The following is a 15,753-nucleotide window of genomic DNA, read 5'->3' as shown; positions in this document are numbered from 1 at the left end:
ATATATTTGGGTCTGATGGGAAACATTATGTTCGTCAACAAACTAGGGAAAGATTGAACCCAAAGTGTGTTAAGAAGTCAGTGGAAGGTGGTGGAGGAAGTGTCATGGTTTGGGGAATGTTTTCTGCAGCAGGAGGTGGACCTCTCATACAGCTACATGACAGAGTGAAAGCAAGTGTGTATCAGAACCCTCTTCAATAACACGTGGTTCCTTACTTGGGTTCATCACTCAATCAGCCAGCAATTTTCATGCAGGACAATGTCCCCTGTCACACTGCAAAGCGGGTAAAGCAGTTCCTTGAAACAGAAAATATCAAAACAATGAAATGGCCAGCCCAGAGTCCTGATCTAAACCCAATAGAAAACATCTGGAAAAACCTTGGTGACAAAGTTATGCCCAAGAAACCCACAACAGTCAAAGAACTGTGGAAGAGACTGGTAGAAGAGTGGACCAAAATCACACCAGAGCAGTGTGAGAGGCTAGTGATGTCCTGTGGCTGGCAGATGTGCTGAAGTCATTCACAGCAACATCCTGCACTCGTCCTACTGATTGGTGACTGTTGTTACTTTCAGAAAATGTACTTATTTTTCTGTGCTTGTTGTTTTCTAATTATGATCATCACGTTTTGGGCAAAATAAAGGTTTATGTTGATAAACTTTGGATCTTTTGTAAAACACTGTTCTAGTGGCATGGTGTACCCCTTACAAAAAATCCTTCAAATGTTGATCAATGTAGATTATTTCTGCAAGTGATCATAAATTGTTCTCTAATTTTGATCTCTAGTGTACTGTGTAATGGCTGTGTCTGACCTTGGCATGGGAGGAAGCAAAAGATTATTCAGAGAGGACAACATGGGATCTCAGATTACTGTTTCTTTGAGGTAAAATATAGTTCTTTCTTCCTCCCCGACCCAGGAGATGTGGGATGATCAGAGCATGTCCCTGTACGGTCAGACACGACCATTACACAGTACACAGCAGGGGCATAGATATAAGATTATCTCAGCACAGGGACGTTTTTTTTAAACACATCCAATTGTGGAAATTATTATTGTTCCAAGCTCTATTGATTAAAATATAGTAGTTTGTTTTGAAAAAGGGTTCGGTCCAAACCTGAAACGCTTCAATAAAAACTACTTGAACTTTTCCAAGAATAGAGATCTACTCTTCAACAGCAGCACAGTCAGTATTATAAAACTATACCTCTATCATTTATGGTTTCACATACAGAAGAGGCTCTTCCTTCTGTCGGCATGACTGCAGCAACTAATTATAACAGCATTTAATGTAGTAGTGCCAGCAACAACCCCATCAGGTGAGTGTGACGCACTGGGCAAGCCAGGGGTCACAGGTCATGACACCACCACACACACCCCACATTCCCTGCAGGAACACCAAGGTCAAAACACAAAATCCTTGTTGCCTTCCTCCAGGGGCTGATGTCCACACCAGGGGGTGGGCCAGGCGGTTGGCTCCGCCCACCGAGGAGTTCACAGTCCTGGAGGCGGGCAAACCAGGAGTTGAAGTTTAGAGTTTGAAGTGAGAGGGAGGTGGTAGAGGAGCTAGAGAGAGGAGTTTGAAGTGAGGGAGAAGGTGACAGCAACAGAACCTGAAGTTGGTCCGGCTGTGTGCCCCGGGCTGAGACAGCAAGGTTGGCAGACGGCGGTGACCGTCTGCAGGAGAGGCTGATCGGAGGTTGCCGAAAGGACCGTGGACGGGTGGTGGCCCGGCGGTACCGGAGCGGTATACGAAGAGAAGCCAGCACCATTGGCAGGGGCCTTTCGGATCCCGGCAAGGCTAGGAGTCGCCGTGAATTTGCCAAATCCGTCAGTGAAGGGGACCTCCTGGGTCTCCCAACAGCCAAAGTCCCGATTGAAGGCAACCGTCCAACCATATTAGAGAGACACTGCCACCGCCAAGGCACCAGTTTCTCAGGGCCAGCGCCCTGGGGAGCGGGTTACCGGTGGGAATCCATCGCTACCAACAACCGTATTTAGGTGCAGGAAAGAGACAGTCACCGCTAACTTGCAGGGAACATCAACACCGCAGCCGTCCGAGGGAGCCGTCCAACCAGCCGCTTCTTTACCGTGAACTGTGTCATCATCCTTGGGCTGAGTGAGTACCTCCGTGCCATGCGGCACAGTGCTGCCCCTGCGCCCCTGCACCTCAACAGGCCCCATAACCCGCCTGTCAACCACTCTAACTCTCCATCATCGGGCCCCGGGACAACCAACCCCTACCCACGGAGGGGAGAACTAACAACTCTGCTGCTCCCTGTCACCGCTCCCGGGATCCCCATACAGAGCAGCGGTAGTGTCCACACAATCACCACAACCGTGGGTGGCGTCACGGACAATAAATCCCCAAAACCAATCCCCTTTTCACTCACGGGCGAGGAGCGTCGCTCGAGTCCCCGGGATCCGGCCCATCGCTCGAGCCACCGAGCAGCGGAGGCCGCAGCGGCAGCCGGACCCGAGCAGTGGGAGAGCGCAGCGTCCCCTCCTCCGCCCGCGACATGAGCACTTCCTCACCCCTTATTCCCATTTATCGCACAGAGTTATCCTATGTGCTCTTTTTTTGCTTTTTCACAATTTTGCATAGACTGCTTATCAGAATCTTATCGGCACTCTCCGTTGCCAGCGGTGGCAGCAGGCAGGCGTAAATACTAAATTCTGAGCTGCTGGGTCTTCTGATATTGGCTGGGTAATGCACATCCGCCTTCTATTGATTTGAATGGGAGTCGGATGTGCAGTACCAGGCCACAGCTGCTATCAGAAGATGGGCGGCTCTGAAACTGAACATTTCCGGCCACCTGCTGTCGCCTCTGGCACTGATACCAGCTGATCGGCGGGTGTGCGGGGTGTCAGACCCCGGCCGATCAGACATTGATGAGCTATCCTAAGGATAGGCCATCAATGTAAACGTAGTGGATAAACTCTTTAAAAGTTCAATCCTCACTACTGCCCAGTTTTGACTATAGCATTTTGTTCAGATTTCTATCAAGTTTAATATTGTCATGGAGATATTATATGGCTTAAATGTACAATATATGCCATCTATAGAACTGTAAGGCTGTGTGTGCATGTTACGTTTTTTTCATGCGTTTACGCAGTGTTTTAAACTGCAGCGTAAATATATGCGTTGTGCGTCCCCAACAAAATCTATGAGAATTAAGCAAAGTCCATGCGCACGTTGCGTTTTAAAACACAGCATTTTGGATGCCAAATTTTTGATAAAATCGATGCGTTCTAAAAAGCAACATGTCACTTCTTTTGTGCGTTTTGGATGCTTTCCCACTCTGTCTGTGGAACAGCAAGCATCCAGAACGCATCCAATCTGCATTCAAAATGCATTCAAGATTCAACATCCAAAACGCAGCGTTTTGACTGCGTTTTGAAACGCACATGCAGTGACAAAACGCTGCAGATTATTTGTCAAGCTAGAACGCAACATGTGCACATACCCTAACTGTAAAGCTCCAAATTGCTGTTGTTCAAACAAAAGTTGGCCAATTGTTTGGCCAGCTGCTGTATCGCCCAACTCACCCATCTGTGTTCTCTATGAGAGAGCCACACGAAGACATCAATGGCAGTGGTTTATATCTTAGAGAAGAAGAGGATTAGGCCCCTTTCACACATCAGTTTTTTCTCATCAGTCACAATCTATTTTGTGACTGATGTGACGGATCCAGTGCAGATTGTGGTGAAACTGATGCGATGGATTCAGTAAAAAAAACGGATCCGTCGTACCACTTTTTTTCATGCCAAAGGTTATTTGCTGATGAAAACCTATAAGATAGAGAGAGAGGGATAGAAGGAGGGAGAGAGACAGAGAGAGAGAGGGATAGAGGGAGGGAGAGAGACAGAGAGAGAGAGGGGGGGATAGAGGGAGAGAGACAGAGAGAGAGGGATAGAGGGAGGGAGGGAGAGAGAGAGACTTTTTCTGATCAGATTGGAATTTACACATCTAAGCATGCTCAGTTACAAAAAGACGGATTCGGCGCCGGAATCCGTCATTTGATGGATTGCGACAGATCCTGTGCCCATAGGCTTCCATTATAACAAATGATGGACGACGACTGTTTTGTCGCTGTCCGTTTTTTTGACGCACACAAAAACATTCCTATGGACGTCGGTTACGTCGGCGAGATAAACTTCTTTGGACTGATACGTCGCACGATGGATGAAACGTTAGGCCATCCGTCGCAATCTGTCGCTAATACAAGTTAATGGGAAAAAAACAGATCCAACTCTGGATCCGTTTTTTTTCACAAAACGACGGATTGTGACCGATGGCAAAAAAAATGATGTGTGAAAGGGGCCTTAAAGGCCACTTTACACACAGAGATAAATCTGCGGCAGATCTGTGGTTGCAGTGAAATTGTGGACAGTCAGTGCCAGGTTTGTGGCTGTGTACAAATGGAACAATATGTCCATGATTTCACTGCAACCACAGATCTGCCAAAGATTTATCTCTGTGTGTAAAGTGGCCTTAACAGTCTGAAATAGGATATCCTGGGTTCTTCTGTTTCACCATCGGGGAAAAATTGCAATGGTGAGTTTATCAAGTCTAATATGCACCCATGGGGGCCTTAAGCCTTTAGTAGTCATTAGTTCAAGTTACCACTAAGATACTTATCCAAATTTCATTTTCTTTTAGTATGAATGTGTTTTCTGTTAGACATTACCTGATTACCGAGATAAAGGAACTGGAGGAGAAACAGCTATTGCACGTTGACACCCAAGAGGCCTTCTACAATCATGAGTATGCTCATATGGAGAAAGGTCAATATAAAAAGTGCAGTCCCAATTTGACTATGGAATATTTTGTAAGATTGGGCAGACCTGAGATTGTAGTGCACAAAGAGAAAAGGGAAACAGATCTTATGCAGGTAACATCCAATCTATCTGTCTATCGAATTGTCTATGTCAGATCTATCTTCTGACAATGAGAGCTTTTCATGATTTTAGGCCCAGTATCATGTAACCATTTATTCTGGAAAGCCTTTTTGTGACTTGTATGATCCACCGGAGACAGAGACATTTCTTAATTTCAATGGCCATAACAAATTAGTATGCTATAGTTCAGTAGCACAATAAAATTCATTGATGATTATTGGGATAACAAAGCTGAGCTTAGACCTCATTCAGATGTTTAAAGGGCATCTGTCAGTAGTGAATAAAATTATATTTTGTTATCTGCGATCTTCGGTCTTATTATAGAAGAATCTATTTTTTTCTTATATTCAAATAACATGTTACGATCTATGAGCCAGACAAGAGATATGCATGACTGTCTGCCTTCAGAGCTTATTTTACATAAAAGGGGCAGTACCAGTGTGAGACATGTAATGACTGATACTTTGCTCTCATAATCACACACAGCTCTTCAGTGAGATCAAAACTAAAACAGAACAGCAGAAGTGAAATTTTCCTATTATAAAAACATTTGCAGCTTCAGTCATCCTCTCATAGTGCTGTCAGCTCTGACGCAGACCTGTGTCTGATTATAACCAACACAGTACAGCAGAGTTGAACTCTGTCTCATTACAAATACAACAAACAAAGACATTGTCATGTTTCTGCAATGGTCACAATTTCAGTATTAACGCCTGAGTAACCAATTCAAAAGCAAATTGAATTCTCCAATGCTGGCTGCTGCTTTAACTTTAGATTTACTACTGTATGGGCAGTTTTACATTATAATTTATAAATGTTAAAAGTATAACATTAGTAGAATGTTCACTCCCATTGAAAAGTACAGGTAAAATATATCGTTGTACCGTGTTAGCCAGTAGAGATAAAAAATTGTTTAAAAGAACTGAACTCCTCAGTGGTTGATACCTTTTAATGGCTAACTGAAGAGATGGTAATAATAGCAAGCTTTCAAGACTACTCAGGTCTCTTCATCAGGCATGGTATAACACAAAATATGAAGAGTCACATATTTATACACAACAGGACATAGAATGGAGCAGTAAATAAAACAAGTTATGTGAAGCAGAACGATCAGTATGGCAAGAGAACAAACTGTGTGAAAGCAGTGTGAAAGTTTTATTATCCTCTGATTGGGGTCTGGTCTGGGCTGTCAAGCCCCCAGATACTCTGAGGTGCACATTTCTTAATTGATGCAAAAAGACATAAATCCATGTAACACATTCATTCCTGTTCTGAATGTGTCAAAGGTCATCATTGAAAGGAAATTTCAAGTCCCAGAGAGACAGAAGAGTCTGGGAGTACAAACTTATGATGACCTTTGACACATTCAGAGCAGCAATGAATGTGTCACATGGATTTATGTCTTCTTACATCAATTAAGAAATGTGCTCCTCAGAGCATCTGGGGGCATCCCAGCTCTGGACCAGACCCCAATCAGAGGACAATAAAACTTTCACACTGCTTATCTATGAACTGCTGCAATATTTATGGTCACAACAGTTTGTCCTCTTCCCATACTGATAGTTCTGCTTCACATAGCTTGTCTTCTTTCCTGCTCCATTCTATGTCCTGTTGTGTATAAATATGTGACTCTTCAGATTTTGTGTTATATTGAGCCTGATGAAGGGACTTGTGTAGTCTCGAAAGCTTGCTATTATTACCATCTTTTCCAGTTAGCCATTAAAAGGTATCAACCACTGAGGACTTCAGTTCTTTTAAACAATTTTTTATTGAAAAGTACAAAATATGTTTGAATCTTTGCAGCTTAATAACATAAAGCGATTGGATATAGAAAAGGTGCATATGCTAATTCCCAAACAAGAAGACCGCCGATTTCTTAAAAATATCCAATGTAAGTATTACTAACTTTGTCCTGTGTACACATAGCATTACATCTAGTGTTATAATATGGCCTCACTGTTATATATGGAATGTTTGGTCTTGGCTTTTGGTAGTACAGTAATCTGGACATACATTTCTATATCTCCATATCTTACATATTTATACTGGAACAATGTACAATAATTAAACCTCATTGTAATGGCAAAATGTACATTATGGTAACAACACCTTGTCTGCTGGTTTCCTCACAGGTGAAGCAGTAACCACACCATGTCCAACTCTACATGAAGTAGACCATGAAACCGAACACAGCCACAGTCATCCAAGTCTAAAGGTTCTTCTCTTTTTTTGGGGTTTGTTCCCCTGTGTTTTACATTACATGTCTGATGCTTTTGTGCATGAGATGGCTTTTATGGAACCCCTGGATTTTTTCACATTTTCTGAAATTACACTTGCTTAAGGCCACTTTACACACAGAGTTAAATCTGCGGCAGATCTGTGGTTGCAGTGAAATTGTGGACTGCATTATTGCTCTGCACTCGCAGATTGTACAGAAACATAATACAGTAATACGAAAAAATGGCAAATGTTACATTATAAAACTTTGTATTATAGAAATCAGTATCCTGCCCTAATTTGAGGACTGGTGACCTCCTGGTGGATGAATTGAGGATAACTTTTAAGCATCGTGCAGCTGAATGTCCGGGCATTATTGTTGCAGTAGAAGTAGCAGACATCAAGGGCAATCCCTTAAAAGAAGATCTCCGAAGGTACCAGTGTTTTTACATTAGTGATCATCCCAAAGATAAATATGGTTGAAGTCATCAAATCTTGAACCTATTGTCGTCACTCCATCTTCCTAAAATCAATACTTTATTGCAAATCTATGAGCAACTATGACAATTAAATCAGCAAATCACTGCACTGACGTGTTTCGGAAGACAACTCCTTAATCATGGATGATTCTATGGCTAAGGCTGTATTCCTTATTTTAAAGCCATGGCGTGGTGCTTTTAAAAGGTAAAGCACCACTCCATGGTTGTTGTTTTTTTTTTTTCAGCACTATAGTGGTGCTTTAAATCTAAGATCCCTGCCCCTGAATTTATTCTTACCCTCTGGCATTTTCTTTTCATCTTTTTTCGGCGGCACTCTAGTGTCACAGTGCCATTTTATGCCCTTAATGTCTGACTGTCTCGAAGTCAGTAGTTATATTAGAAGTGTTCAATGCAACTCTATGAGAGCCAGAGTGAGGCCAGAATGAGGTTCTCATAGAGTTGTGTTAAATTGTGACCTCTGGCACACAAAATGAAACACTGTAGTTCCTGGAAGATCAAAAACTGCTTGACACCGACGGGAGCGATGTTGATAACAGATGAAGACGCTGGAGGGTGAATAGAGGAAAGGGGGAAGGGAACCTAGATTTAAGTATCACTCCAGCGGTGAAATATAAAAAAAAATGCTGAATTGGTGCTTTAAATATTTTTATTTTCATTATATTTCTCAAGTAACTGATATATTATCCCCAGTTACAGGGGAAATGTGGCAGATCTTTGATTGTGTTGTGATTTTTGCACATGGATTTCCAATAAATTATTGATCTTATTAAGACGGAGTGCTGTTATTTTTTTATTATTTTTGACTTTTCCTATGTTTGCTCATGCTGCCATGCACCCAGGATGTTATAGATGTATGTGGTGAGACGACATTTTTGGTTTGAAACTGAAAACTAATTCTCAGCATTATTACTAAGTTTTATTTGGGGATTATTCTAAAATTCATATTATTTAAGCTTCGTACTGCTGAATAGGTACAATTGTAACTATTCCCTTTTTAAATTGCAATAATTTTTTTTTTTCGAAAAGCCGTAGAGGGCTGATATTTCGGGACATCTCAGCAGTTTTGGTCCAGAATATATTGGCCAAATTTCAATAAAATATCTCCACCCCCTTCCGAGATAAGGGGTCGAGAAATTTTGGCAAAATTATGCAGCCTGACAAAGGTTAAAATGAATAAATTACAATAAATTTGATGTAGAAACCGTAAGACTCATTTTATCTATAGCTGGCTCAATGCTGAAGTGTTCTAGTGTTATTGCTGACATTCATGTCTTTAAGGTTATTAGAAGACTCCATATTGGAGATGAATGACCAAGAAAAAAGCTTCTGTAGTGAAGAGGAGATTCCTCCGTTAATTAGAGCTATAGCTCCTGGAAACACAAATACGGCGAAACGACAGAAGATGGAAGCTTTACTACAGGTGGATTCACAATTTTCATTCAGCTTCATAACATAATTAAGAGCTGTATGCTTTGTTTTCTGGCACAATTCGCTAAAACGTGTGAACTTGTGGCAGGAGATTAATAATGTACCCCTATGTATGGGCACTAGTTCCAACGCATTAGGGCGTACCTTGGTCCAGATGGCATGGCACTGCATCTCTGAATGACAAGGAGGAACATTGTTTAACCAGTTTAAGACTGGGCCATTTACCTCTATTTCTCACCAGGCAAACCTGGAAAATAAATGGCCTTCCTTTGCAGGGAAACAGGATACTCAGTCCTAGCAAAGAGAATACAGTGGTAATCCAGCATGGAGATTTTACACAGGAGGACACCTTACCTCCACACACAGACAGCTAATGAATTCACCTAAACTTTCTCATGTCTACCATACCACATCCTGTGGTGCAGATATGTGAGCAGCCAGTCCCACCCATCTCGCTGACCGCTCATAAACCTGGCTCTTGTCAGCCCCATTAACTCTCTCAGTACTATAAGCACTAGAGCTAGCTTCCAGGTTTACATCACAGAGGATAACCACCTCTGTGATACATATATCCCTCCATGACATGTCCGGCGACCATAATACAGGTGATATTGGTTTGAAAATATGGGAAATAATTGTATGTTTTTCCCATTTCGTTTAGGACCACAAAAGATCACTAAAATACTTTTTTAAAAAATGCTCCCATTTTGTAACAATTATTATTCTTATATATCGAACTTTTAAAAATATGAGGGCATAGGTTTTTACAGCATTTTGGAATGGCAGCCTACTGCTGTCTACATAGCAGAGGTGTCTTGGTCTACTATGACCCAGCAGCTGCTGCTCCCTCTTATATACAGTGATTACAGGACTGCTGAGTATGGAGGATAAAGTGCTGCCAGCACTTCTTATTAGGTCCCCTTCACACATCCATACAAAAAACGAACGTTTTGCACGATCCGTGGTATATGTGCGTATATATGTGTCCCTGTGTGCTATTTGTGTGACACACGGACACCATGATTTGGTATACTTACCTGTTTCCAGTGCAGGTGTCACACTTGCTTCCGAGTCCGCAGTGAGTGCAGTGAATATTGATGAGCACAATGAGCGGGCCCAAAAGCAAGTGTTACAGCAGAGCTGGAGACAGGTAAGTATAATTTATTTATTTATTTAAAATGACATGGTTTTCTCTGGTACGTGTCACACTGATGTAAAATGGATCACATCAGTATGCGGTCCGTGTGACACCCGTGCTGCCGGCAGAAAACAGACATGTCGACGTGTGGACCACACGCGTGTCCGTGTGAAAACATTGACATGTGCGCAAACCCATTGAACTTAATTGTGGAGACACGGGGCTCAGTTAGTGCTTTTGTCCGCTGCCCAGCTGCCTTTAGAAAGACAGCATGGCCCAGGGCTCATCCCAATGGAACGCACGACCTCCTTAACCGTGGGCGGAACACTACTCAGACAACACAGGGTGAGGGAATCACAATATTAAGACTTTATTGGATCCCCAAACAATTAACGGCACATAGCACATAACCAGCAAAACACACAAATGTAACAGGCAACAGTGTCTCACCCTTCCGCTGGCTCACCAGGGATTTAGAATGTCCATTCCTCAGAGGTTCCAGGGCTACTTACTCCAATCCAGCAGCACCCCGCTTTTGGCAGGCACCCACCGAGACTGGAATAACGCCAGATTTAGGAAGCTGGCAGAGGTCTGCAAAGTCTGTAGCCAGGTGACCAAATTGTCCCAACCTGGGTTTCTTCCTTAAGTAGTCCTTGGTATGATTATACAATCCTGGCAGCTGGAGTCGAAATTCCTAGACTGTGGTTATGGTCTCCAACCGGAATCGGAGTCCCTAGGTTGAAGTCATGTAGCCAAGTGTTCCTCTAGTCGGAGCCAAAGTCCCTAGACCGAGTCCACAAGGTATCCTGGTTCTGATCCTTTAGTCAGCTCCTAAGAGCTTAGACTGGATCATGCGACATCCAACAACCACTGGTGACTTAAGGAAGTCCCCTTTTTATAGCCATAGCCTTCCCTTTGGATATAATGTGACCTTATCGGATTGGTTGTACAAGGTTGCTTCTCTTATTGGATGAATTTCAAGCTGCATGGATAATGTTCATTTAAATGATGTGGATAGCAAGACTGAGGATATCTACATGAAGTCTGCAAGTCAGAGACTAGACAATGGCTACTAAGGTAATTTACATTAGATTAGCAATACACAACTACATTACAATGATTGGTCAGAAGGGTCTGGTCCCAAACAATAGTTTAGCAAACATGAGTTAACACACAGAAGAACAATACGTCTGGCTGAATTTTAAAAAACTTTAACCCATGCTAGGCATTGGGTGTCCATGTCGTCACATTAATGGGTCTACTTGTGTCTGTGTCGCTCGTACGTGCGGATACAAACGTCACACGTACCGGAAACACGGACGTGTGAAGGGGCCTTACTGTGTACAAAATCATTTCACCCGAAGAACAAGCATTTTGCTCATTCATCGGCTTATCAGCATCCTGTTTATGTATGACGAAAATCTGAATTGAGCGTTTTTATCAACATTTGTCTGCGATCTTGCAATGTAAATGCCTCTTTAGTCAATATACATGTTGCATTGTAAAAAAAAGGTGATCCCCCTCCTATATTAATATGTATGAATTTTTCTTCCCACTAGGATTTAAACAAGGGCCCAGGACAACGTAAAGAGAGACAGACAGAAACCTGTGTCCATCCGCAGCCTTTCACAATTGATGTGCAGCTTAATAACAGGCCACTAGTCAGAAAAGCAGATGTGCAGGCCTCCGACAGAATATATACAGGTGTAACCGAAATTCAGAAATACCCCCCACTGTACAATGACTTTGCATCAGAAGTAAGTATTCTAGACTAGAAGGTGGCCCGATTCTAACGCATCGGGTATTCTAGAATTTATTGTGTAGTTAATGTATGTTTTTTGTTATATATATAGATGTTGTTGTGTGTAGTTGCCAGTGTTTGTGTAGGGCACTGTAAATGTTCTGGGTGTTGTCTGGGTGTGGGGGTGTGTGAGAGCGGTGTTGTATGTGTGTTGCGTTGTGTGTGTTGCGTTGTTTGTGGAGCGCTGTGTGTCTGCAGCGTTCTGTGTGTGTGGTCCTGTGTGTGTTGCGCGGTTTGTGTGGGTATGGAGTGCGTGTGTGTGTTTTGGGGGAGGTATGTTTTGTGCAGTGTGTGTGTTGCGTGGTATGTGCGTATATTTGTGTATGCCGCGGTGTTTGTGTGTTGGGTGTTGTGTGTGTGCGGCGTTGTCTGTGTGTGGGTGTCTGTGTAGGTCGGTGTTTGTGGTTCCCAGTGTGTGTGTGTGGTGTGTTGTGCGGTGCGCGTGTGGCGCTGTGTGTGTGTTTTGTGGGGAGGTGTGCACCCCCATCGTGCTCCATCCCCCATGCTGCGCACCCCCCATCGTGCTCCATCCCCCATGCTGCGCACCCCCCATTGTGCTCCATCCCCCATGCTGCGCACCCCCCATCATGCTCCATCCCCCATGCTGCGCACCCCCACCGTGCTCCATCCCCCATGCTGCGCACTCCCCATCATGCTCCATCCCCCATGCTGCGCACTCCCCATCGTGCTCCATCCCTCATGCTGCGCACCCTCCATCGTGCTCCATCCCCCATGCTGCGCACCCCCCATCGTGCTCCATGCCCCATGCTGCGCACCCCCCATCGTGCTCCATCCCCCTTGCTGTGCACCCCCCATGCTGCTCACCCCCATCGTGCTCCATCCCCCATGCTGCGCACCCCCCATCGTGCTCCATCCCCCATGCTGCGCACCCCCCATCGTGCTCCATCCCCCATGCTGCGCACCCCCATCGTGCTGCATCCCCCATGCTGCGCACTCCCCATCGTGCTCCACAGTCACACATCAGACAGTAGACACGCACACATCTGATCGCATACACTCACACCCCACTTCTCCCTGTGCCCTCCAGTGGGCGGTCCCAGCAGCTGTGCTGCACGCCGTGCTCCTCTGCCGACACTCACAGATCCGATCGCATACACTTACACATCAGAACACACGCACACATCCGATCGCATACACTCAGACATCCGATCGCATACACGCACACATCCGATCGCATACACGCACACACACTGACGATATCGCACATACGCGCTCACACACTCACAACATCCGGAGATACCACATGCTTCCGGCCATGTGATCCTCCGGCAGGTCCTGGAAGGTCACTGCACGCACAGTATCGCCGCCGAGAAGTAAGCGATATCACTGGATGTTGTGAGTGTGTGGATGCGATCTGATGTGTGTGTGAGGTGTGTGTGAGAGTGAGTGAGTGTGATCTGATGTGTGTGTGTCTGTTCTTATGTGTGTGTGTGTGTGTGTTCCGCCGCTGCAGGACCTTGATGCGCTCACCTGCTCCCGGTCGGCGTCTGGTGAGTATGACTGCGGGGTCTTCTTTCTTCTGTCTTCTCTCTTCTGGGGGTGCCCGCTGCCTATAATGAAGTGTCTTGCAGTGTCTTTAACTCTTTCACCCCTGCATGACACTTCATTATTGACCGCAGCGTATGCCGGCTCCCTGCATATGTGTACCGGGAGCCGGTGTACGCTGGAGCGGGCGATGCGTGCGGAGGGCCAGGGCGAGCGCGGGGCCAGGCCAAGGCGAGCGGCCAATCCGTGGGGGGGGGGGCCAGGCCGAGCCTAGCGGCCAATCCGACAGTTGTCATGCTAACGACACTGTCACGGTGACACAATTTTGGAGCAAGACAGACAGACAAACAGAGAGACAGACAGAATAAGGCAATTATATATATAGATACGAAGGGAAGATCTGCAGTACGTGGTATTCTGGACGAGAAAAAATGATTTTATTTTCTGAATGTAAATCTTGATAAAAAGCTAGTTATGTTTTCATTATAAAATATTCATGTGATATAACCTTTGGACAAAGTGGTATTCTGCAATGGCTTAGTATGGGGGGCTGCAGTTGTTATTGCTAAGGGCACAAAATTCTTAGGGGCAAGTATTCAAATTGTCTCTTCAGGGAGGAAGGAGACAAACTCTGCTGCCACCTATTGGAAGTAGCAATCTTAAAAGTCGAAAGGGGCAAGTACAAATTTATATTTTTTTCTTTTTAACGTTTACGAGTATGTGCACACAGTTCGTTTCCTTATGCAGTTTTTGATGCACTTTTATTAAAATCTGCACCAAAATCTGCATGGCTATCCACAAGTCAGCAAAGTGTATGAGATTTCTGAATTCTGTGCACACATTGCTTTTTTTTTTCCCTTGCAGATTTGGTGCAGCATGTCAATTGTTGGGGCGATTTTTCCTATGGTTTTTAGCCCTTCGAGCCATTTACTTCACTGAAAAAAACACACCAAGACTGGACCAAAACCACATGCATTATTTTAGTGCGTTTTTCTGCCACAAAGTGCAGATTTGATGCAGAAAATTTCTGCACCAAATCTGCAGGATGTGCACATAGCCTAAACCTTTCAGAAGCGGTATCACTAGCACAAAAGATCCAGGGCAGTATACATGCCCAAGAATTGTGTCCTGGTGCACTGGATGAAGCAGATACTGCTAAATACTTTGGTATATTACAGATGTAACTGCACCCCACCACGCAAAAATGCAGCAAAAATGCAACAAAAAAAGCAGCAAAAAATGCACTCAAATGGCATTTTTACTGGGTTAGGGAACGTAATACTTGACCTTCCCTGGGCCCAGGCAACTCATGCCACATCACTAGTATATTGGATCTGTTTTTGTGGCATGTGAGTTTCTACTGTACGTCCATATGCCTTCAGTTTACATGGAGTTTTTGCTGTTAAATATTGTATACATGTGACTGCAAATAAATCATCGGAAGCTATAGTGTCCCCTAGAAGCAATGTGGATTGGCACGGTTTCAAAAAAATATATGGCTTTTATTTTATTTTAAAAATATGGAGACCATAGTGCCTTATTTGTCATCTCCAAATAATATATTTTAATATTATAATTCCCTAAAAAGTATGTGTGATTGAAGAAATCACATACCACTACTCAACCTTATTATAAAGCCTGTGTATTACTTACTGGGCTGCTTGCTGCAGTTTTTATAAAATTACTGTTTTATCTGCTGCAGATCTACCAGATCTCTGAGTGCTGACCTCTGTATAACCCCACCCACACCACTGATTGGCAGTGTTCTGTGTACACTGTGCATAGGCAGAAAGCTACCTATCAGTGATGGGATGGGGTTATACAGAGTTCATGAATATAGAAAGTTACATGGCAGCAAGTTTTTATAGTCCTCTAATGATAATCTTCTGATAAAACAGTGATTTTATTAAATCTACAGCAAGCAGCCCAATAAGTGACACATCGCTGGAATCAGGGTCTATATCTACACTGCTCTCAGATTAGGTGGCAAATTCCTTTTAAGACATTTTTATGAATACAATAAATGAGCATTAGAAAATTCACGTTATACCACAATATATTATCAAAATACACATTTGTAATTCTAACATATACCTGTAGGTGGCAGTAGTAAGACACTAAACAGTAGTGTGAATTAATTGCTGATCTAAAAGTGGGAATCATAATTAAATAAATAAATAAATCTTTATTTTTATATAGCGCTAACATATTCTGCAGCGCTTTACATTCATCAGGAACACTGTCCCCATTGGGACTCACAATCTAA

At 43.7% G+C, this 15,753-nt stretch overlaps 1 protein-coding gene across 2 annotated transcripts in view; it reads left to right on the top strand.

The window, feature by feature from the left end:
* CCDC87 (coiled-coil domain containing 87) overlaps positions 1–15,753 on the top strand; it is a 99,369-nt gene that overhangs the window by 27,940 nt on the left and 55,676 nt on the right. For both annotated transcript variants that reach the window (XM_075344682.1, XM_075344683.1), the window contains exons 6-11: positions 4,659–4,890; positions 6,701–6,788; positions 7,030–7,112; positions 7,394–7,548; positions 8,893–9,034; positions 11,740–11,937. In XM_075344682.1, coding sequence (XP_075200797.1) covers positions 4,659–4,890; positions 6,701–6,788; positions 7,030–7,112; positions 7,394–7,548; positions 8,893–9,034; positions 11,740–11,937 — 898 coding nt within the window. The remainder of the gene's footprint in view (positions 1–4,658; positions 4,891–6,700; positions 6,789–7,029; positions 7,113–7,393; positions 7,549–8,892; positions 9,035–11,739; positions 11,938–15,753) is intronic.

Source organism: Anomaloglossus baeobatrachus, chromosome 4, assembly GCF_048569485.1.
Source record: "Anomaloglossus baeobatrachus isolate aAnoBae1 chromosome 4, aAnoBae1.hap1, whole genome shotgun sequence".
In the NCBI taxonomy this organism is placed as follows: domain Eukaryota; kingdom Metazoa; phylum Chordata; class Amphibia; order Anura; family Aromobatidae; genus Anomaloglossus; species Anomaloglossus baeobatrachus.
The sequence above is the reverse complement of the archived record's forward strand: the minus strand, read 5'-3'. Positions and strand labels throughout refer to the sequence as shown.